A 24,578-nucleotide genomic window follows, 5' to 3' on the forward strand; every position below is an offset into this window, starting at 1 on the left:
GTACACATACAAGTAGTGCACAATAGGAACTTCAGAGGTACACATACAAGTAGTGCACAATAGGAACTCTAGAGGTACACATACAAGTAGTGCACAATAGGAACTCTAGAGGTACACATACAAGTAGTGCACAATAGGAACTCTAGAGGTACACATACAAGTAGTGCACAATAGGAACTTCAGAGGTACACATACAAGTAGTGCACAATAGGAACTCTAGAGGTACATTTACACATACAAGTAGTGCACAATAGGAACTCTAGAGGTACACATACAAGTAGTGCACAATAGGAACTTCAGAGGTACACATACAAGTAGTGCACAATAGGAACTCTAGAGGTACACATACAAGTAGTGCACAATAGGAACTCTAGAGGTAGACATACAAGTAGTGCACAATAGGAACTCTAGAGGTACATTTATAAGTAGTGCACAATAGAACGCTAGAGGTACATTTACAAGTAGTGTTTTGCGACTTCTTTCCTACCAGCCATGCGTTCAGTAAAGGCTACCGTTACATTACGTAAGCAGACTGTTTTGTTTTGTTTGCCTATTGCAAGGCAGCACATACACAGCAAGCAGGGAAATGAATAGCAATGTTTGCTACAAACATATTTACTAAATGCACATGACTGATATAGTTATGAAAAGAAATCAGGCTTTATTGTACATTTTTGAATCATTTTATTGTTTAAAAAATCAATTTAATCATATTTTAATTTTTAACTTCATTCTTTTCATATAAATGTATTTCAAATAAACATCTTCTAAATATTTACTATTTCCTATTCATTTTAAAAATGATATAATGTTGATGTTGGCAGAGAAAGCCATCTTTGAGAGAGAACCTGCTTGTATCTGTGCCACGGCTCTAAACTATACACTCTGTAATCATATGTATAATGTAGCAAATATTCTAGATAACAACCTTTACTTTGGATAGACTTGACAATAGTACATATATATTTCTTTACAGCACCCACAAATTCAAACAACAATAAATGTGACAGACCGTATGAAATTAAAGCAATGTAATTCAAAAAAAAAATATCATGCTCTATATAAATTAAAGACGTGGCAATTTGGCAATTTCTTGGGATTTCTTGCAGAAAGGGTTATGTCTCCACCAATGGGATTGACGAACAAATCTGATTTAATATTTCAGAAAGATTCAGACAAAATTGGCTGCCAAAGTTCCATTAATTGGTTAAATTCACTGTTTATTCAGTAGTTTGTTTAACTATTGAATTGGCAGCTGGGCTGTGCACAGCATACTAGTAAGCTGAGTAAATGATTAAGTAAATAAAAAATAAAAACAATAATTACTACATGGTATACTTCTACTGGCAAATTCTGTACCAGAAAATGGAAACCTTGATGTTATCAAATGATTGGACTGAATCATTGTCTGCAATGAAGCAATGAATCAAGTTTTAGAGTTGCTGCACTGTTCACAATAACATAATTCCATTAAATTAGGATTCATCAAATACTGCAATTTGATGATAGTAAAACAGTTAATTTCACAAATCAGCCACACTAACATGACACTTCCTTTCAATATCCTGACTGCAGACCTATATGTTTTATTTAATAAAAAAAAGCCCAACCATCTTCCCTAACCATAAAATGGACAGAATGAAAACACTGTAAAATAAATAAAGCTTTCATGTTCTAATTATATTTGTTAGGAACAAATATTTGCAGTCACTATCTACATTTATCTAGAGCCACTTATACCTTTTAACTTGTAATGAGTTAGATATGTGTTACAACAATCTGTTTCATGTTAATTGGCATATTTTTGCACCATAAGCAACTACATTTAATGCTAAATAAATTTTCGTTGGACACTAAAATCTTGATGTCTAAGTATTTCCCCCTCATCTTGGGCTGCTCGGCACCTTGCTCACATAGTTCATAACAGCACTCTGTAGAATTTGTGCTCGCTGCATCTCCTCCTCCCTAGAGCGGGATAACTCTGCCTCTCTTGCCCGTAACTTCTCCTGCAGATGGGTGATCTCCCTTTCCTTGCTTTCCAACAGGTCTCTGTGTTTCATCATTTGTTCTGTTCGTATAATACACAAACTGTTTATGATAGCTGAATAAAAAACACTTTTTGTTAACAAATAAAGGAAATATCCTCTGAGTGGTAATTTAAAAGGAAGATAAAATTCCCAAACAAGAAATAAACAAAGAGTAATAAGTTAAAAAAAGAAAGAATTTAAATTTATTTTTGTAGGAAGTAAACATAATGACTAAAATCAGTTTTAACTACCGAATATTAATATTTCAAGCTCATTATTTAAAAAGTAATAATAAATGCAAAATAAGTCATAACCCACCCGAAAGTTTATTATCAGCCTCTGTGAGTCTGTCTCGAAGTTCACGCTGTATGGCCTTCTCGTTGTCCAGCTTAGTGTGCACACTCTGAAGCTCGATACGAACCTTCCCGACCTCCTGCATTGTGTGCATGTTCTTGTTGTTCACCTCCTGCAAAGCAGGAATTGAAAAAAGTTCTTCAACACTTATGGGTTAATACACTTGTATGACAATATATGCACATGATCCTGAGGAGGAGTAATTTTGCATAGTGTAAGTAGCACAACATTATTATGTGCCAGAACACATTCATATGTTTACAAATAATTGCAATACCTTTTTATAACATACATTTCAGATAAAATTAGTAAGATTATTCCGAATGAACATCCTGAATAGAAAAAGTAAAAAGTGGAAAAATCAAGCCATTTCTAAGATCATTCTAAGGGTTTGCATGTGAACAAATCAGGAATTTCATCATAACATTAGATCTACATCTACATAATTCTTACCAAACCATAATTCTATCAAATTCATAGACAGTGGCAAACAAATATTCTTAACTTGAGTGTTAAATCAGTCCATTATAACATTCCTAAATTGCATAAACCAATATTTAAAAATAAATTCAATTAAAAATGCATCAAACAAAAAAGCCTACAACCCTTTAACAGGACTGGTTTCATTTGTATTGGAAATAGTATTTTTAGCTCAAAACAGCATGAACTTTAAGAAACAACAATCAGAAAAACTAGCATCCCACCCCATATCAACAGTTTACACACCCAATACCAAATGATATCAGAGGCTCGTGAACATCACAAATATATAACGAATTAATTATTTTGCATCATCTAGATGTCCTCATAAATGATTTTTTTTACTAATAAACAAAACTCCTCCAACCATTTAGATCACCTACAAGAAACCAATATATTGACTAACGAGTATGACCACAGACCTCAGAGAGTTCTTCAATCCTGCGCTTGTAAGACTCCACCTCCAGTGTGAGGGAGCTGTTTTTGGACGTGAGTTCTTTGATGGAGGTGTTATGCTGGTTGTGGTGGGCCTGGAGATCGTCCCGTGACACGGACAACACGCGCAGTTTCTCCTCCAAGGCCTTCACACGATTCTCCTGCCATCCACACAGACAATTAAGATTACATGTGAAGGATTATTGAATGTTTCTGATCACCTGTGTAAGATCTCAAGTAACGAGTTTACGAGATAAAGCTCATAAGAACTATAATCAATCAGTCCAGTGGCTCATCTGAATTGTTTTATCATAGTTATGTTTGAGTGTAGGAGCAATTTTCAGCCTTTTTACAACTAATAAAAACACACCTGTGTGAAAATAATATGCCCTCCATGACATCAGTGTCTAAATATTGCATGGCAGAGTTATATCAGCAAGAAAATCAAACAAGATGTTTAAAGATATATGTATGAAGTCACTAATGTCTCTTCCCTTTAACACAATGAATTATATCCATATCTCCAACTACCCACCTCCTCCAGTTTGACCTTCTGTTTTGCGATGCTGATATTTTCCTCTGCGTGCAGTTTGTCAGTGACGGCTGCCGTCTTCAGCTGGCTGATCTCTTCCTCTAGTTGCAGACGGGACATCTCCAGACGGTTGATACGCTCACGTAACGCCTTTTCCGTCTCCTCAAACTCTGTCTTCAGCCGGGACACCTGGTAACAAGGAAAGACAAAAAGCTTCAAATCTTATAACTATAATTGTATGGTTTATTAATAGCTTTTAAGACACATGTCATAAACATGTCCAAGAAATGAACAGTTATCATGGAAAAAATCTTGATGTTATTCCATCTGAATTTAAGTAATGGAGATCTTATAATTATTAGCTTCTGATATGTCACCTCTTTCTGTCTGATCAGCTCTGCCTCATGAAGGCCATCTTTATTTCTGCTTCTCTCACTCTGGAGACGTTCTGCAAAATAAGAATTATAATTAAATATTTGTCTTACTACAAATAGAATGTAAGATATTACTGAAATGTTCAACAAGTTTGCTCATAAATTTGAAATTCTACTTAAATTTCAAAAGGTTAATTGCGAAAGCTAAAAAATCAAACTAATGACTAAATGTGTAACTACTGAATCTTGTATTTTCATGGCCTTTTTAGCTCATTAGTTAGAATGTTTCAACTTTAAAAATTGTTCCAACCTTCAAACTGCGAGCCCTTCATCTTGATTTCAGCCTGTAGCGAAGTTATCTGCTCCTTGTAGCCAAAAATCTGTTCTGTCTGCTGGCGAGTCTTCCGCTCTAGGTCCTCAACCTGAAACATACACATTTTTTTTTTATTTATTTCAAAAACATGTAGTAAACCATTTCACTCCATAATAAAGTAACTGTTGATATGCTTTTTGGATATAACCATTATTGAATTCTAATGTAACATTTTTTTTAATTAAGACTTAATTAAGCTTAATTGTAAAGACAGAAAGAAGCTGCCATGAATCACTCATGTCAGTATCCTGATAGAAACCAGTACAAGCCACACTATAGATGTCAAACCATGACAGCATTGCAGGAGGTGAACAGCAAGAACAGGTAAAACAACTATATTTAAACATTGCTCACCTTGGTTTCAAAGCTTATGTTTCTTTCATTGGCCTCTGACAACTCCTTCAACAATTTCATCTCTGTGTTGCCCCTGTCCTACAATCATTGAAATGACATTCAACTAACAAACATTAATGACATTCAACTAACAAACATACAAGTGAATAACTATGGTTTTATGAGGAAGATACTAAGGAATGATATAGTACAAGTAGTTTAAGTAACATCAAATGCAAGACCTGACAGTGTGTATAAATACCTCTCTTTCTCTGCGTATGTCACTTTGGTGCACGCTGGAAGATTCAGAGAGCTCCTGTTTCAGGCGTGTGATGATCACGCTGTAATCATTACATTTCTGTTCCACAAGGGCCAATTCAGACTCTGTCATGGCTAATCTAAGGTAATAAAAAATTGTGTTAAAAAGCAAAGATACAAATTTACAGTACATATATATACATAGTATATAATGGCTAACAGTTATCATTTACTGGTATATTAACAAATCCTATTGTTTCTATGCTTCATTTTAAGCAGTTGTAGGTACATCAAAGTAAGATTCCGAGGTAAAGACAAGCTAGTACTTATCATGATAAAACACTTGCTTTGATGCAAGAGAGTTGAATGCTGCCTTCCTCTCACCGAGGGCCACTTGTAACTGGCTGATCTTGTCATTAGATGACCTTAAATGAGATACACTTACATACTTTTCATCAAGAACTGAGATTTCAATAAGATTTAAAAACATTTCAATAAAAAATATATTTTTGAAAGCAGAAGTTTACATACTTAATTACCGAAGGCTAGACAAGACATTTTCTGCACACTATACCAACACATTAATGGGGAGGGTAGACAGTACCTTTTCCCCTTCCTTAACAGTTCCTCCTGTTGGTCTATTGTTCCCATCAGTTCATCCATCTGTAAACCATCAAGAGACACATGACAAACAAACAATGTGGTTTCCATACAAAACAGAGTAAATTTATTGAAAAAAATACTAAATAGTATTAGCACTTTGTAAAAATTGAAAATTTATATAAGAAACAATACCTGCAAGACATGGCATGCCCTTTTATTAATTACCATGAATTGTTCACAACATTGATTTAATGTTGAATGTTTGGGAGAGGTGACCGACCTGAGTAGCACGCTCCTTTTCGATATGGTGAATGTGTTTGGTGAGCATGGATGTCTTCTTCTGGTGGTCGTCTGTAATCAACTCCCGGTCCTGGTTCTGGCTCAGTGCAGTCTCTGTATACAGGAAGAACAAGCAGCACTTATTTTTATTTTCTGAACTGATAGGAATCTATGTATAGCAGTGCTTACATTTATAAAACTTTGTCGGGGACCTGTGAGTAAGTGAACAGTATCTACACATTAATCACATAATTAAGTGAATTGACTTTGATTTGACTTTAAAAGCAGTACTCACATATTAAGTTGCATGATTTAAACTACTTTATCAAGTTTTCCTTAAGAAAATTTTAAAGCAAAATTTATGACAATCACAAATTACAAGTATATAAACAAGTCACTGATTTTGTAGTAACTTCATTCATGATTACCTATAGCCTTAAGGATATCAGCTGGAATGTTGTTGCCAGCAAGTTCAATGCGTGTAATGATCTTGTTCGTCTGCAACATTTCCACAATGGCCCTTCCCCCCAGGAGTCCTACATTGTTCCAGCGCAGATCTAAAAACATAATCAAACTGTAACATCAAACTCTGACCAACCCCATTATAGATGCATAACATCAATAAGATCTAAAAACGTATTCAAATTGTAATATCAAACTCTAACCAACTCCATTACAGATGCTTAACATCCATAATTATATAGAGTATATATATATATAGAGAGAGTATTAAGTGATGAAGATCATATTTGTGTAAGTATAAGCTTGTATTGCGATATTTCTTTGGTTATTTTGTCATAACTAGTGTACACAATTCTGTTTCAAAATGGAAATAACCTATTTCACTGAAATAACTGTTATGGCTGTTGTGTATAGCAGATGTAATACAAACACAACTGAAGAAAAACTGCATCATTGAAAGTGAATATACCCATATGACACCTGGAAACAGGACTAGCTTAATGACACCTGGATACAGGAATAGCTAAATGGTATCTCAAGGCCAAACAGTAACACTAAACCCCGCCTGGACAAACACCTGTCAATTAAAGCATATACAACTAAAGATCTCACCGAGTGCCCTAATGCTGCTATTCTGTTTAAGTGCCCTGCAGAGTTCTGCTGCAGAGTCATGGCTGATCTGGTTGTTGCGGAGGTCAAGTGCCTGAAGCTTAGAGTTTGCCCCCACCCCCTCGCAGAATATGGTGAAGGCGTTGTCCAGCATTCCTAAAGCATTCCACTCCAGACACAGGCTAAGGGAGGAAAAATACTTGGATAGTGGCAAAATAATGATGACATTGTTGTTTCCCTAATATGATTATATCCTGTCATATGTGTTCAAACTTTTAATTAAAAGTAAATTAATGACTAAATGGAATGTTGGAGTCCATTTCTATTAGAGAATTTGTTTAAACACACCTAGCACTTTTGTACATAGCAGTAATAACAAGTGTCTAGTTATGCTAACAATTACCAAAATACTATTTAGCCAACTAATTGAATTAATTGTAAAAAAAAATCATGCATGAGAAAGGTTAAAGATGTATGTGCCAACTTAGTAGTTGCGCTCTAAATCCACCAATTGGATCACCAGACTGTCCAGACAGATTCTGCATTAATTATCTAAGAGGCTTCTGCAGATATTGTCTGCCGTAATGTTTCTTCATTACCGGAAGTTTATTTTATTAAGAAGCTTATCATCCATGAAATGACCAGATATTCAAGTCTAGGGTGAGTTTAATAGATGTCAACAACTGAAATATTCAATACTGACAAGAAAGACAAACATACTGTTACATGTTGAGTGTTTAAATAGCAATTTTCATGAAGAGGAAAATGTTATAGAAAAAAGTGCCAAATACCTTAGAATACTTTTATTGTGTCGCAACATCTTTCCAAGTGCCTCAGCAGCAGAACCGCGAATATTATTGCCCTGAAAGAAATACACATGTAGGTCAAAATGGTCAAACAAATAAAAATAGTTTAACAACAAACTGGAAAAATAATAGCAACCGCCGATTAGTAATTTCAAATACATGACAGTCAAACATTTTATTTACTAAACATTTTATATACAGTAATACTGTAGTCAAGTTGAGCTTTGCATGAACCTATTTTTTTTTAAATCAAAATCACTGTTAACTAAAAAATGTCCAATGGAAAGACTTGGAAGTTAACAGTGCTTCAAAGTCTGAACTGTTGATAAAATGATTGAACTTTTTGTCAAGAATTACTTTTAATCAAATTAGGTATGGTTTACTGTATATGTAATGCAACATACAGAGATTTTATTATTATTATCTTCTACTATTACATATATTTCAATTATAAAATAGGACAAGCATTATTTTATTATTCAGTTCAAATACAAAAAGGATTAAATGATAAAATCCTTTGATTTAATACAAAATTATATTTTATTAATTATCAGGCTGTTAAAGGAATTATTTATGTTAAACATTTATAATTAATTAATTAATTAATTAATTAATTAATTAGTTGACTTTAAAATCCGTAAACTGAATACCTTTAAGTCCAATTTCCTGACATAGCTATTCCTGGAGAATCCATAGGCCAACCCTTTGACAGCTGAAATGAAAACATAAAATATTGTAGTAGTCTCCCTTTCCAATCCCGAAAACTAAGATTCTGACTTCATCAAAGATAAGACTGCTATACCCTTCTTCTATATCAAGAAAAAATATATGTTTCAATAGTGTTATCATTGCCTGATTTAATCAAATAGATAAATAATGTATTGATAAACATAAAAATTTAAGAATCAAATATAAGTATAAAAAAATATGTAATATTAAAATTAACAAACTCTGTCTAGGGCAAAATACAGAACACTTATGGTTATAAAAAGCGGAGTATCAACCATTACTGCCTGAATGACCCTCGGTGGTCCGGGGTGCAGGCTTCAAACCTGTAGGTGACTAGCGTCACAGTGGTTCAATTCCACCTTTCAGGCGATTAAAAGACAGTGAAACATATCATAAATGTCCCATCCCATAATTGTGCTAGTGGGAATTTTGGACAAATCTGGTCAATATTCAAAATGTACATTTAAACAATAATTGTAGCTCAACTGGAGTTATCCAAAATGTCATCCAGTAACTATTCTTAACATATCATGAAATGTTTTTCATTTTGTTCAGGACTTTTATTCAGGAAAGTTTGAGCATCCCAATCTTTTTTTTTTATTATGCTTGGTGTTTGTTTTTGTTATACTAAAGGATATTTAGGTTGAGAATTTGAGCTGGCCAAAATTCTCTTTAAAGCCGTCATCGGAGCCGGCAGCCTGCCCTTAAAGCTGCACTCTCACAGATTGAAAGTTTTGACAACTTTTTTTATTTTTTGTCTTGGAACGAGCCATTTTTTGCGAAAATGCATGGAAACCAGTTATATAGGACTGCTGATAAAAGATTTTTATATTAAAGTTAAGAACTGATGTTTTATGCATTTTTCTTTAACCGTTAGTACGGTGTAAGCCATAAAACATTAATTTTCAATCAGAAATATGAAAATCTGTGATCGCATCTTTTGTCAGCAATCTTTTATTATTGGTTTGCAGATATTTACGCAAAAATTTGCTCTTTCCAAGACAAAAAAAAAAGTTGTAAAAACGGTATATCTGTGAGAGTGCAGCTTTAATGAAAACCCTGATTGTTTATTCCGATTTTAATTTTAAGTTCTGTATTTATCATCTAGCAGCATCAGGGGATTAAACATAATTCATTTCCAAATTACAAATGGAATTTTGGACATAAATTTAATAAACATCCGAACAAAATTCCCCGAAATTCAGTCATTGAATTTTACAAAATTCCTGATTTTGTGTCTAAAGCCCTGTTTACTTGATAAATGTCTGTAATAAACAAACGAAGGCATTAATTTTGAAATAGAAAAAATAAAATTTACATACACACAATTTTCAATAAGATTTCACACAAACTGTTCTTTCCAAGACTTGATATAACTAAAGTATCTTTCTGTCCACTTAAAAAATCTCAAGGTAATATGTTTCAGACATGATAATTTTGATCCAAATAAATGAGCAGAAGTTCTGTATTGTTATTATGCTGTTACCATCTTCACTGAGCATGCAGTCGGCAAACTTGTACTCAACAAATGTGTGGTCTGCTGCAACTATTTTCCCCAGCACTGCACATGTCTTGCTAGTCAGACTGTTAGTCGAGAGATTCAACACCAGCTTTTCCTTCTTTGAAGAATGCTCCAGGCTGCAACATTATTTTGTAATAAGAAAATTTTGCCGTATTTGTAAGCCATAGGCATTACATTCAGTTGGCATGACAAATAAAAGAATGTTCAGTTTAATTAGAGTAAAAACACCATTGCTCTGTAGGTCAGCACTAAGAGTGATTGCAGCTCACATTGAACATTTTGTGAAAAATATTTATATGCCTATAACCTGAACTCCATACCTTTTCAGTAGATTAACAACACAATCCTGAGCTTCCAGGCCATGCTCCCTGCACAGTCTAAGAAAACTGTGTTTGAATTCTTCTACCATCTCAATGATTACCAAGGACAGCAAGCTGAAAACACAATGATATATTGTAAATACAATTCAACTGTAAACAGCTGGTATGTTTTTATGGGTGAACCGTGTTGAAATTATCAATTATTCTAAAAAGCAGTTTAGAATTAAGTCTTAATTTTAACACAGATCATAAAGATCATTAAAGATCCTCAACCAGGCAGTGTCAACATACATTGGTTTACAACCCTCATCTGACACCCTCTATTTGTACACTGAAAATGTAAATAAGTCTATCTTACATCATGGTACAAAAGACAAACTAATATCATCATATCATCATAGATGGAAATTACATAATGACATTAATTTGAGAAGGATTGTATGCTTTCATTTGCTGCTGAGGGGGATGCTGTTACAGATGAGCAAACAATGTCTGAATGGGCACAAAGCATCAACATTATTGAATTGACTTTGATAAGTGAAATAATTCCACTTTCGAGTCATATTGATGGTAACCTATCAACCATCCATTGCTGGAGTGATTCTCCAACTAGTCAATATGGCAACAAATATATTTTTGACCTTGTTGCCAATCTCCAAGAAATTTACAACATCAAAGCTCGTTGGAATTACTTTGAGGCAGGTCATGGGAAAGACTCACAGATGGGGCAATGAGAAGCGGAAAGATAGTATTTCAGGATGATAAGGCATTCCATGATTGGGTGATTCAGTCCAGCATGACCAATGTAATATTTTGATATTTCTCATCGAAAGGTTGTGTAGTTACAGACGGTGCACAAAGAATAAACAGGTTAAGTCAATTAAAGGTGTAATGAAAGTACATTCAGTGCTTGGTCTAGAAAAATCAGAAATTCGAGTTCAGGATGTCAATTGCAACTGTTCCAATTGCCTATCCAGGATTATATGTGACAAATGGATAGAAAGTACGAAAACATCTGTCACCAAAAATATTGAGAATGCCTCAGATTCCAATAAGGAATGTAATCTTGCAAATTCAGGGGACTTTGCTGCAAATACAGGTGATAACATTGCTGCCATATATGATGTAAATTGGTTTGTAGGAGCAGTTATGGGAGTAGATTGTGATGACATGGAAAAAGAAATGAACTATTTTAAAGCAAAAGAACAATTTTTCCACGGCTTCTGACAGCCTATGGGTAAAAAAAACAGTCATATTGTGTAACTTTTCGGGTCTTGAAGCAACTGGTAAAACACAAAAATTGTACAAACTGAAAGCAGGGTATAAGGAAAAGATAATAGAACTGTATATTGAGCATACAACATAAGGAGAAACAGTGAAAATAATAAAAGTTGATATCATATTCAAAAACAACTGATTACAAAGGCATGACCCCATGATGACAGTCCTCTCATTCTTGTTAATGGTTTAAATTTTGACATTAATGTACATACATAGCCTTTAACCTCTGTAAATCGCTGTTGCTTTGATTCACCTTCTTTCAGTCAGAAAGAATTGCAATACTTCTAATATAGTCAATGTTTAATGTCCTGTGTTAACATTCGTTACCATAAAACTTGGAATTGTTGAACACAATTGAAAATATTCCAAATATACTATGAAAAATGTTATCAGAATGTACATGTATGTGCTTATCTATTTATCTGATACTTGAAGAACTTTAGTCATTAGTAATGCATTTTTCACATTCAAAGTTATATCAAATATTACATTCAGTTATATTTTCATATTACATGTACAAATGACATGAGATTACACATATAATCAACATGGACATATAACTTAGAAATACAATCAACAAAGTGATTTGAATAAACCAACATTTGAATAAAAGAACTTAGGCGTGGCCAAGACATTTTGAATTGTTTCAGATAAGTGTTGTATATGGTGTTCTTTCGTATAAAGCTTTGTTACAATTTTACTTGTATTTTATAAATAGATCAACAAATTGATTGTCAATCATTGAGTATATATAAGTACATAGAGATTTACTGGTTTAGTTAAAAACACTTGAATCACAGTCTATTCTTGTGTGTGTGTGTATATATATATTTATATATATATATATATATATATATATATATAGTCTGAGGTAACATGTTTATTGAAAAGCTATTTTGGAGGACGAATACATTAGCATTTCACAACTATAACAGGGCAATGCATTATTGATCAATATATATATATTTCTTAAAGATAGCAGAAATATATATATTGATCAATAATGCATTGGCCTGGTATAGATAAAGCAAGTGCTTTCATAAGGAAGGATTTTACAGCACATTTTATTACTCTATCAGTATTTAAACATGGATGTTTGCAAAAAGGTAAAAGACATGCATTCAAAAATTGTAGATGTCATTCTTAAAATATTGTTCTTTGGAAATCACAATGCTTCAAATATGTTTGAAAAAGTTGATTTTTTTAACATTTTTTCTGGTTTCTGTTTTTATTGCCCAAATGTTCATTCATACAAACATTTATAAACATTTTTTAATGGACTTACCTATTGAAAGTTGGTGTAAACTTAACTAACAAGCTGGGTCACAGACATTACAGACCATAGACATTACGGACCATACATAACGGACCATATTTGGTACATAATGGACCATATTACAGATTGTTTTAACATTATAACATACCATATTTTAAGTCATGATTTATAATTTTACTAAAAGTTTGTTTTAACTTTATAACGTTCCATATTTAAAGACATTACAGACCATGATTTATAAGATAACATACATTTTGTTTTAACTTTATAACGTACCATATTTGCTGACATTACAGACCATGATAAAAAAAATTGATTTATAATTTTATTTAGAGTTTGTTTTAACTTTATAACGTACCGAATCTGGGGATATAATGGACAATGATTTTCATTTTTATTTGTGTATGTGAATATTTATATGTTCTTATAGATGCTTGATTACTTTCTGAAATAAACTTTGGATTGTCATATCTGTTTGTTTTCCGCTACATCTGTTTTAATTGATGAATGGTTAAGTGAAAGTATGCCATCAAAATTGGTTTTCACACATTAATTTTTGGCAATGAAAGGTGGTCAGTTTAATATATATTTCTTTGATAATATACCGCCCATGATTACCAAAATTACTAGTTTTAAACATCAGTTTGCAAATATGCCGCTACCAGATACAAGCTGCAACATTGACAAAAGGACGACTAGTGAAGCTGACAGCAGAATATTCGAAGAACAAAAGCCTCCTGAAGTAATGTGCGAGACTTAACAGCCCAGTGTGAATAATTATGGTGACAATGTTTGATGTGCTATATATTATTGTTGTTGTTGTTGTATATTTGTGAATTATGTATATATTTATATATTCTTATATGTGCTTGATTGCTTTGTGAAACCAACTTTACCAGTAAATATTTGTTTGTTATCTTACATCTGTTTTAACTGACATAGTTTCTTATTTTGTTCATCAAGAACATAATTATTTTACATATTATTTTATTAATTTTTTTTTTACTATAGACTTATTTACTGTAGGTGTACATGGGTCTCTAACACCTAATGGAATTTCAGCAGAATTTACAATGGTCACATAATAAGCATTAATCAATTGGATTTTTGTCTCGGTTAGTTGGGTGTCATATCAAAATGTATGTATAAAAGTATGAAGAGCGGGGGAGAATAAAATTTAAAAAATCATGTTTATAACATTATAAATCATGGTCCGTAATGTTTCTCTAAATTGTCTGTGATGTCCTGAAAAATGTTCTGTTATGTACCTAAATATGGTCCTTTATTTCTGGTCCTTAATGTCCATGGTCCATAATGTCAGTAATTCAACCAGCTGCCCATGAAGTCAGGTAATGTCAATGCAAACTTAACTATTCTGCATTTTCACCTCTCATCCGACAGCAAGTGTATAATATATGTCTAAGAGATTCGACATCAACATAAGTAATATGTTTACATAGTAGATTAACTAGTGGTCTGTACATTTTTTATTTAAATTAAATTAAAGATCATGAATAAAAATCGTGTTCAGACTTGAACTCATTCTCTGAATCCTCATACATTGCTACTAAACTCATTTAATGCGGTTTTATCTAAAATTAATTTTATGTTGATAAAAAAATACACACATACATATATATATATATATATATATATTGGCGAACAGGATTCAATAAATAGTTATTTTAAAACTACTGCTAAGCAAAGTGTATACAATTTCCTCTAGATCGCTAAACGCCTTCTTTCTACATCATTATTTTTTGGTAAGCGCCTGGATGACACCAATCGCTTACATCAATAATTTGACGTAATTGGTTTTGTTCATGTTTTGTTAAAATATTATTATTCTGTAAACAAAAATATTAATAGCATGGTTTAAAAGTTGTTCAGGAATTATTTCTATTATTCTATCTAAACAGTAAAGTTTGAACTAGTGTTTAGTTTAAGCGGCCAACACATGTAAACAAAGAGCTGTCAATTTCAGTTACAGAGCAAACAGAGAGCCATGGCTGCCGAAGTTGCCAGAGTAGCCAGGAGAGTTGAAGAGGCGAAGGAAACGAAACATTTAGGTTGTTGTAATGTGTTTAAAACCCTAAAAAAACAACATTATTTTTGTTTTTGAAAATTAGATTTTCCCTTGGCTCACTTGATAATGTTACTCAAGTAAATTCCACATTGATGAGTCATACTGTACTGTATACATGAACTGTACCTCACAATCAGATGCCAATGTTTTTGTTGTTAAAAATAATATTTTCCTGGAATATGTTTAGCTTGGTCAAGATAGTTGTATGCATTTTCACAATTTTCAAAGAGTTTTCTATTATCTATTGGTTGTATTGACATTTGATTTGTGCAGTGTGTGTCTAAATCATAAGTGTTGAATGATATATTTTTGAGGACTTGAAATGTGTAGTTTATCTTACTTGTTGGCCCCAAAAGGATATAATTCAACATTTTAGACACGTCCAATGAGCCAATGCTGATACACATGTATGATGCATGGTGCACACATGTATATATGTAAACTGTATTTTATTTCTCTTAATTAGATCTTTCCAATTGTGAGCTCAGGATGATACCAGATGCAATATACTTTATGCTGAAAGATGTGGAATTAACTACCTGTGATCTCAGTAAAAATTCACTGAAGAAAATTCCACCAAAATTTTGTACCAAATTTCCATCAATAACAGGCAAGTGACAATGCACTCATTTTTGACCTTCATATTTAAATGTGTTTGCAATGGCCGGTTTGACTCAGCCTTTTTAGGTCTTTTTTCATCCTTCACTTTAAATACTCACTGAAAAATTAGTGTTGTTAAGTAGGTGTGAACAAAGAATGTTTTGAAATATGTGTACATCTCGTAACTACTTTGTTCAAAATAATGTATTCTTACTATTAAAGTTATTAATTCCACAATCCGGATATTAATCTTTAGAACATACACATAACATAGTGATGCATTTACTTCAGTTTCATTCCTTGATATTTCAGGCATAGATATACAGCAGAACCTCATAGTATCCCTTCCAGATGAAATGAAAGAGCTGACAGAACTCACACGTCTCGATGTTTCAAATAATAAACTCGAAACATTTCCAGAACAAATTTGTGATTGCCCCAAACTTCAGTTAGTCAGTCTTAGAGAAAATAGAATGTCAGGTAGTATGATTAATTGTTTGTTTCAAATATATGCCTTTGAATGAGAGTTTATTTGTCCTTTTGAAGTATCAGTATGTAATTTTAAATTTCTTTACATTCATTGCTGAAAGCAAGTGTATAACAAACATTTCAAATGTCTCTGACAGTTCAACAACGAGTTGTATGTGATGGCATGTGCAAAGTCCAGAACTCCTATCATAATGAAACTATACAAACGGTTCATATTTTTAAACAGAAAATCTTAATGCTCCCTTGTTCATTTAGTACAGTTCAGTTTATGAATAAAGAATTAAATAACATGTTAAATTCGGACTCATGAAGAGATCTTATTTAGTAATTCCCATTTACCTGTAAGCAAAATGATAACATTTTTTTAATTATTTAATTTTCTTTTCTTCTTTGTTGTATTTTATTTATAAAATTAATTAATAAGTTGTAAAATTTGCAGTAAAAAAACTGATATTTTGTTTGACAAATACGATATGTCTGTTAATTTGAAGAAGACTTATATTATTGTGTTCTGCAAAAGTGGAAGAATTTCAAATACTTTAAAAATTTATATTAATAAAAAGACAGTGAAACATTACAACATTAGATATCTATCTTCATAATCTGGAACTTTCCCTTTTTGCTGTCACAATGATCTTTATTATGTCTCCCCCTCTCTGGGGGAGACTTATTGTTTTTGCCCTGTCCGTCAGTCCGGTAGTCCGTCAGTCCGTCCGTACGTCACACTTCGTTTCCGATCGATAACTGGAAAACCGCATGACCTAGGATCACCAAACTTGGTAGGGAGGTTGGTCGTGAGGTGTAGAGGATCCCTATTGTTTTTGGGGTCACTAGGTCAAAGGTCAAGGTCGCGGCGACCCCCAATATAAAAAAACATTTCTGCTCAAAATCTTGAGAACGGTTTGACCTAGGTTCACCAAACTTGGTAGGGAGGTTGGTCATGAGGTGTAGAAGATCCCTATTGTTTTTGGGGTCACTAGGTCAAAGGTCAAGGTCGCGGCGACCCCCAATGTAAAAAACATTTCCGCTCAATATCTTGAGAATGGTTTGACCTAGGTTCACCAAACTTGGTAGGGAGGTTGATCATGAGGTTTAGAAAACTCCTATATTTTGGGGGGTCACAAGGTCAAAGGTCAACGTCGCTGTGACCTCTAATGTAAAAAAATATTTCCGTGCAATATCAGGAGAATGCTTTGTTCGTTTCCGATCGATAACTGGAAAACCGCATGACCTAGGATCACCAAACTTGGTAGGGAGGTTGGTCGTGAGGTGTAGAGGATCCCTATTGTTTTTGGGGTCACTAGGTCAAAGGTCAAGGTCGCGGCGACCCCCAATATAAAAAACATTTCTGCTCAAAATCTTGAAAACGGTTTGACCTAGGTTCACCAAACTTGGTAGGGAGGTTGGTCGTGAGGTGTAGAGGATCCCCATTGTTTTGGGGTCACTAGGTCAAAGGTCAAGGTCGCGGCGACCCCCAATATAAAAAACATTTCTGCTCAAAATCTTGAGAACGGTTTGACCTAGGTTCACCAAACTTGGTAGGGAGGTTGGTCATGAGGTGTAGAAGATCCCTATTGTTTTTCGGGTCACTAGGTCAAAGGTCAAGGTCGCGGCGACCCCCAATGTAAAAAACATTTCCGCTCAATATCTTGAGAATGGTTTGACCTAGGTTCACCAAACTTGGTAGGGAGGAAGTACAAATTTCATGTCCATCATTGATTATTTCTCACCTACGACCACACAATGGGGGAGACATGCGCTTTTTCAAAAAAGCAATCTCTAGTTTAAGACTGCTGTCAAAGGATCAAATCACAGTTTTTCACAATATGATGTCTTAAGGCTAAAAGCATTACTAACGCTTTAAGAAAAATGAGTCTCGGCAGTTTTCCAAACATTTGAGATCTGGCCCCAATTTCTTGAAATTTCTTAAGTCTCTTATAACACAATTAAGCTCACACTGGCTCAACTCACTATTTTTGTTTTTCAATAATTTACAGAATATTTATTTCTTTAAGAGCTTTTATACTAAAGATACTAAAGATAGAAATTATCTTTATGGTTATCACAACGAACCATTTTTCGTTTATCAAAATTGAATTTAAGTATGTATTTTGACAAACTGAAATAAGCTACTTAAGTCAGTAAAGCTTAAGAAGTTTCGAGAAATTTGGGCCTGTTCTCTAATGCGTTATCTTATATGACTGAATTGAAGGCATTCATACCAAAATAAGCTGATTCAGAACAAAAAATAAAAGTCAAAACTGTCATTCTGTGAGAATGCATCTTTGAAACAACATTGCATGTATTTGACCATACTGTTGCACATAATGATATCATTTGCCAGTTAAATATGGGGAACTATAAATTCAAGCTCATCAAAAGCATATTAATCGTGTTTGATATGTTTAATTACAGATGTAATATGTCTTGTAAAAAGCTACATATTTTTTTTAATTATGTTCTTTGTGTTCACAAAGGTACTACATGTATTAAGTGTTTCAATAGATTGTTATCTTCCGATCCTGAAAGTTTATTATATAAATATACTAATATGACCAGATCTGGTTTGTTAAAATAGCTTTCAAAACACTGTTATAAGTGTTTCTGGTTATATAAAGTTAAATTGTTCATGCAATCAACAAACTACAATGTATAATATAAATATACTTCACAATGGCACAGACCTATGGTTTAAAGATCTGTAGCAATGGTTATTAATGACATATAATTTCATGGGATGATGAATGCATATTGTACTGAACTCCTGGATATGGTTCTTAAATTATCAGTAGATGATTGATTATATTGTTATTGTTAAAAGTTTGATATAAATTGTGTTTAAAGGCCAATTTACTCATAATTCCTTTTAATTCTAAGATACGTATGCTTTAAGTTTTAATAATATGAAATACATTTTTACAGTGTGTATCTTTATATATTAATATTGAAATGCCATAGCCTCTCTAACTTAAAAAATATCAGTCTGATATAAATTACTTAGTTTTTAGTTTTATCTAGGAAAAATAATGAATGGGAAACTTATTATAATTTATGATATTGACATAGCTTATGTTATTTGTGCTTGAACAATCAGAATTAAGCTTTATTACAGTTATTTTAGTTATTTTCTTCTTTACATATATATTCAGATTCATATGTCATATATCAAATAACAATGATTGGAAATAAAAATTCTTATCTTGATTTTTGTTTGAAATAATATTCTGAGATAGTTTTATTTTTTATTTTCTTTCAGATCTTAACATTACCAAAGTCCAGTCAATGCCAGCCCTGAAAGGTCTTGATGTCCAAGACAATCCGCTATCCCCTGAAACAGTGTCCAAGCTGGCTGGTATAGACCAACCAAGTGTTCTGTTTGGTGTCTCAGATCCTGCTGGTAAAGAGTTGGAGCAACTTGAATAAATGCAAAAACACTGTTCCTACATGCAGCTTTGTATTCTCATTGTTTCCTGTACAGAAATCCTCCATTTCAATTGACATTTGTACACACCTGCTTTGTTATCAAATGTCTTTATATTATATAAATAGACATGAATAAATAACTTGAAAAAAGTCTCTGTCTGTTGTTGGTGCCATATTTTTAATGGTAACATCTTTAGAAAACATTTTTATTATATAATGTAACACACACCAATATCATGTTTAGATATTGATAAAAAAATGATAATGAGCATTGCTCTATGTTGTACAATATGTATTAACAGATGATATATTATAGCGAGATATATTATGTATAAACAAGTACACCAATAATAAGAAGCATGCTTCCCACAGTGCAAAAGAAGGACAAAAATATTTTGAAAAAAAAATGAAAACAATATTTAGTTTTGAGATTCAATATTTAGCAAACATATTACATACTCTGTTGAATTATTTGTATTTGCAATAATGAGTTGAGAAAATTTTATGGCAGAAGATTAAATCAGATTTTCAATCAAAAACGTTTGTATTTGTTCGAAAAAGGTTTTATACAATATTGATATGTTTTTGTGTCAAAATAGTAAGCACTACAGTACCCAATCAACAATGTCTTATGGCTTTTGTTGTAATTGCGTCTATGGAGATATTTGCATTTTGTAATGAACTGGTTCCACTATTTTTCGTTGTTTTATTTTGTTTTTGTTTTTATTTATTGAATATTTATATATATTATCAAGGCACCGCAATTTAATTGCTGATTGGGTAATTGGGTAGTCAGGGACAGGTACATGTTCACACAAAACATATTTATAGTCGACAGACTTTTCCGAAAAAAATGCAAATGCTTTTTTTACCAAAATCTGATAAAATCTTACAAAATTTGGTCAACACCGTTATAACCCCAAAACATGTGGCAAATGATGTTTGTTTTAGATTCACAATACTCTAAACTGGCTTAAAACAATTCTGAATTTATGTACATAAACACACTTTAGTTAGGGTTTAAATTCAAAATTAGAAATGCTTCTATAAAGTAACGTTCTTGAAGAGTCTGACAATCTGATGTTAAAATTTTGTACTTAAACGTCTTATATTCTTTGCTTCAAAAATGGCATATGATAAAACTTGTAATAGCTACAACTCCTTGTGCAAGCCACACGTGATGAAACCCTTATTTCTCAATATTATTTTATCATGTACTGCCCTGTTAGTTTTATTTATATTGTAGATGATTTTTACATATTTATCATTTGGCTAACTTTAAAGTTAAAGCTTATATTTAATTATATTGATAATGCAATGCGACAGTATATATCTGCCCGTCTCTGCATATACCAAGTCGTTTTGGTGTTCTTTTAACCGAGATTACATATTTTATGGATTGGGTTTGTATCCTTTCAATTTGCAATCGTTTTGAAAATCCCCAAACTTTTGGACCGTATTATAAAAGAAAGAGTTTGTCAAAAAGTTCCAATTTATGTTCACGTGTTATATAAGAAAATTTATGCAAGTATTTTCTTAATTTAAAAATTGAGCTACAGACGATACCCAAATATGTAAATGTATTTACAACCTCCAATGGGGAACAGTTTAACACGGATACTACTGGCAAGGACAGTAGAAAAATGCACGAAGAAGAGTTTAACAGAGACATTGCTATCAACGACATAGAAATGCCCGAAGAAGAGTTTAACAGGGATAGTACTGGCAAGGACATAGAAATGCGCAAAGAAGAGTTTAACACGGATACTGCTGGCAAGGACATAGAAATGCCCGAAGAAGAGTTTAACACGGATACTGCTGGCAAGGACATAGAAATGCCCGAAGAAGAGTTTAACACGGATACTGCTGGCAAGGACATAGAAATGCCCGAAGAAGAGTTTAACACGGATACTGCTGGCAAGGACATAGAAATGCCCGAAGAAGAGTTTAACACGGATACTGCTGGCAAGGACATAGAAATGCCCGAAGAAGAGTTTAACACGGATAATACTGGCAAGGACATAGAAATGCCCGAAGAAGAGTTTAACACGGATACTACTGGCAAGGACATAGAAATGCCCGAAGAAGAGTTTAACACGGATACTGCTGGCAAGGACATAGAAATGCCCGAAGAAGAGTTATAACACGGATACTACTGGAAAGGACATAGAAATGCCCGAAGAAGAGTTGAACACGGATACTGCTGGCAAGGACATAGAAATGCCCGAAGATCAGGTTAACAGGGACAATGCTATCAATGACATAGAATGCCTGAATGACAGTTTAACACGGATACTGCTGAGAGAGACATAGAAATGTCCGAACACCACGCATCGGTAGCTTCCCTTTACAAAAACACTTAAAGTAGCGTAGAAAAATAATAATTGATTATTTTTCAGCCTTTTAAAAACTATTTCGAGAAAAAAATCTGGTTTGCGATCAATATGTATGTGCGGGCGCACAAAAAAATAATATCGGAGCGGTAAATCCGCGGAACGAAACATCATTTTGGTGTGGCCTTACCATGGACATTGCAATAAAGGACATAGAATGCCTGAATGACAGTTTACCACGGACATTGCTGGAAAGGATATAGTATGCCTGGTGAAACAGTTTACCAAGGACTTTTGCTGGAAAGGATATAGTATGCCTGGTGAAACAGTTTACCAAGGACATTGCTGGAAAGGACATAAAATGCCTGAAGAACAGTTTACCACGGACATTGCTGGAAAGGATATAGTATGCCTGGTGAAACAGTTTACCAAGGACATTGCTGGAAAGGATATAGTATGCCTGGTGAAACAGTTTACCAAGGACATTGCTGGCAAGGACATACAATGCCTGAAGAACAGTTTACCACGGACATTGCTGGAAAGGATATAGTATGCCTGGTGAAACAGTTTACCAAGGACATTGCTGGCAAGGACATAAAATGCCTGAAGAACAGTTTACCACGGACATTGCTGGAAAGGATATAGTATGCCTGGTGAAACAGTTTACCTCGGACATTGCTGGAAAGGATATAGTATGCCCTGAAGAACAGTTAACCACGGACATTGCTGGAAAGGATATAGTATGCCTGGTGAAACAGTTTACCACGGACATTGCTGGAAAGGATATAGTATGCCTGGTGAAACAGTTTACCAAGGACATTGCTGGCAAGGACATAAAATGCCTGAAGAACAGTTTACCACGGACATTGCTGGCAAGGACATATAATGCCTGAAGAACAGTTTACCACGGACATTGCTGGCGAGACATATAATGTCTGAAGAACATTTTACCACGGACATTGCTGGCGAGACATATAATGTCTGAAGAACAGTTTGCCTGAAGAACATTTTACCACGGACATTGCTGGCGAGACATATAATGCCTGAAGAACATTTTACCACGGACATTGCTGGCGAGACATATAATGCCTGAAGGACAGTTTACCATGGACATTGCTGGCGAGACATATAATGCCTGAAGAACATTTTACCACGGACATTGCTGGCGAGACATATAATGCCTGAAGAACATTTTACCACGGACATTGCTGGCAAGGACATATAATGCCTGAAGAACATTTTACCACGGACATTGCTGGCGAGACATATAATGCATGAAGAACATTTTACCACGGACATTGCTGGCGAAACATATAATGCCTGAATAACATTTTACCACGGACATTGCTTGCAAGGACATATAATGCCTGAAGAACAGTTTACCACGGACATTGCTGGCAAGGACATAGAATGCATGGAGAACATTTTACCACGGACATTGCTGGCGAAACATATAATGCCTGAAGAACATTTTACCACGGACATTGCTGGCGAGACATATAATGCCTGAAGAACAGTTTACCATGGACATTACTGGCGAAACATATAATGCCTGAAGAACATTTTACCACGGACATTGCTGGCGAGACATATAATGCCTGAAGAACATTTTACCATGGACATTGCTGGCAAGGACATATAATGCCTGAAGAACATTTTACCACGGACATTGCTGGCGAAACATATAATGCCTGAAGAACATTTTACCACGGACATTGCTTGCAAGGACATATAATGCCTGAAGAACAGTTTACCACGGACATTGCTGGCAAGGACATAGAATGCATGGAGAACATTTTACCACGGATATTGCTGGTACAGACATGAATATCAATCGGGATCACAGCAGTCCAGATCTAGAGATAACATTACATGCCTCGAACTGCTTCTGAAAATTATTCTAGAATGCTTAAATGCAGACTTTTTGGGGGAAGAGGAGGGGGTGGGGGGATGGTAGCGGGAAACTCTTCCAGTGAAAGCCGCTGCTTTAGTTGACGTGTGACGTGGCCAAATGTAATGCAGAGTCCAAATTCAGTGGTTTACCTACAAGGTATTAAGATTCAATACTACTAATTTATTTTCGCTTCGGATTTTGAAGAAACGTATTTTGAACTTGTTCCTTTATATGTTACATGCTCATGCAATGTAATTGTTTTTGTTAACATTAAATAAACATTAATACAACTCTGCTTCATCTTTGTTTTTATTAGTTTTTTTTTAAGTTTCTTAGACGGCACATCAATAGATCAAGTGTGTTACTTCTGTTGAAATCCTACGTTTTCTTCATTTTATTTTATTTATAATATTAATTGTTCTGAATTGTATGAGTATCAAAATGATAATACTAGTTAGATGATGGAAGACAATGGGTGACGCCGATGTTAATGAGGTAATGTGTTCGACATAAATTACACATCCATAAATGTTATAATTCTGTATAGACTGTTTTGTAGATCTATTATCTAGTTTTGTTCTTGTTCGTATATGAACAGAAAATAAAGAACAAATATAATGGTTGGTCCACAAAAAGCTGTCCCTTCTGTTTTATTGCAAACTTATTAATAACCCACTTTTAGTATTTGTTTTTAACATCA

The 24,578-nt window shown here is 33.7% G+C and overlaps 2 protein-coding genes and 1 non-coding gene across 10 annotated transcripts; 2 read left to right on the plus strand and 1 right to left on the minus strand.

The window, feature by feature from the left end:
• Positions 1–1,596: 1,596 nt before the first annotated feature.
• LOC128205345 (leucine-rich repeat-containing protein 45-like) lies at positions 1,597–14,815 on the minus strand. 8 transcript variants are annotated; one of them, XM_052906931.1, is made up of 19 exons: positions 14,768–14,815; positions 10,788–10,827; positions 10,497–10,610; positions 10,141–10,292; positions 8,576–8,637; positions 7,911–7,981; positions 7,123–7,301; positions 6,477–6,605; positions 6,050–6,162; positions 5,771–5,829; positions 5,514–5,591; positions 5,171–5,306; positions 4,930–5,007; positions 4,513–4,624; positions 4,206–4,276; positions 3,832–4,017; positions 3,284–3,457; positions 2,346–2,493; positions 1,597–2,068 (listed from the first exon to the last, which is right to left on the minus strand). In XM_052906931.1, the coding sequence occupies exons 3-19, from the start codon at positions 10,583–10,585 to the stop codon at positions 1,884–1,886; spliced, it is 2,022 nt and encodes a 673-aa protein (XP_052762891.1). In that variant the 5' UTR covers positions 10,586–10,610; positions 10,788–10,827; positions 14,768–14,815; the 3' UTR covers positions 1,597–1,883. The 8 variants fall into 8 exon arrangements, with proteins under 8 accessions (XP_052762891.1, XP_052762875.1, XP_052762901.1 ...); XM_052906915.1 differs by having other exon boundaries at positions 14,686–14,785; XM_052906941.1 differs by lacking the exon at positions 14,768–14,815 and adding an exon at positions 14,682–14,757.
• On the plus strand, positions 8,937–9,023 carry Trnastop-uca (transfer RNA opal suppressor (anticodon UCA)). Its single transcript has one exon. It is a non-coding gene; the product is annotated as a tRNA-Sec (tRNA).
• Positions 12,741–19,822, plus strand: LOC128205400 (leucine-rich repeat-containing protein 20-like). Its single transcript, XM_052906990.1, has 5 exons — positions 12,741–12,883; positions 15,038–15,122; positions 15,606–15,749; positions 16,052–16,219; positions 19,485–19,822. The coding sequence occupies exons 1-5, from the start codon at positions 12,866–12,868 to the stop codon at positions 19,649–19,651; spliced, it is 582 nt and encodes a 193-aa protein (XP_052762950.1). The 5' UTR covers positions 12,741–12,865; the 3' UTR covers positions 19,652–19,822.
• Positions 19,823–24,578: the final 4,756 nt, after the last annotated feature.

The sequence above is a fragment of the Mya arenaria genome, chromosome 2 (genome assembly GCF_026914265.1).
Source record: "Mya arenaria isolate MELC-2E11 chromosome 2, ASM2691426v1".
In the NCBI taxonomy this organism is placed as follows: Eukaryota; Metazoa; Mollusca; class Bivalvia; order Myida; family Myidae; genus Mya; species Mya arenaria.

Bases quoted from the DNA above. Each gene is read 5' to 3' on its own strand.
- LOC128205400 (XM_052906990.1), top strand. The intron at 15,123-15,605 runs GTTGTTGTAATG...TCTCTTAATTAG, and splicing joins GAAGGAAACGAAACATTTAG to ATCTTTCCAATTGTGAGCTC. The intron at 15,750-16,051 runs GCAAGTGACAAT...TTGATATTTCAG, and splicing joins CAAATTTCCATCAATAACAG to GCATAGATATACAGCAGAAC.
- LOC128205345 (XM_052906931.1), bottom strand. From the start codon at position 10,585: ATGGTAGAAGAATTCAAACACAGTTTTCTTAGACTGTGCAGGGAGCAT. The intron at 7,302-7,910 runs GTATTTGGCACT...TTCCTCCCTTAG, and splicing joins CACAATAAAAGTATTCTAAG to CCTGTGTCTGGAGTGGAATG. The intron at 5,307-5,513 runs GCAAGTGTTTTA...TTATTACCTTAG, and splicing joins TTCAACTCTCTTGCATCAAA to ATTAGCCATGACAGAGTCTG.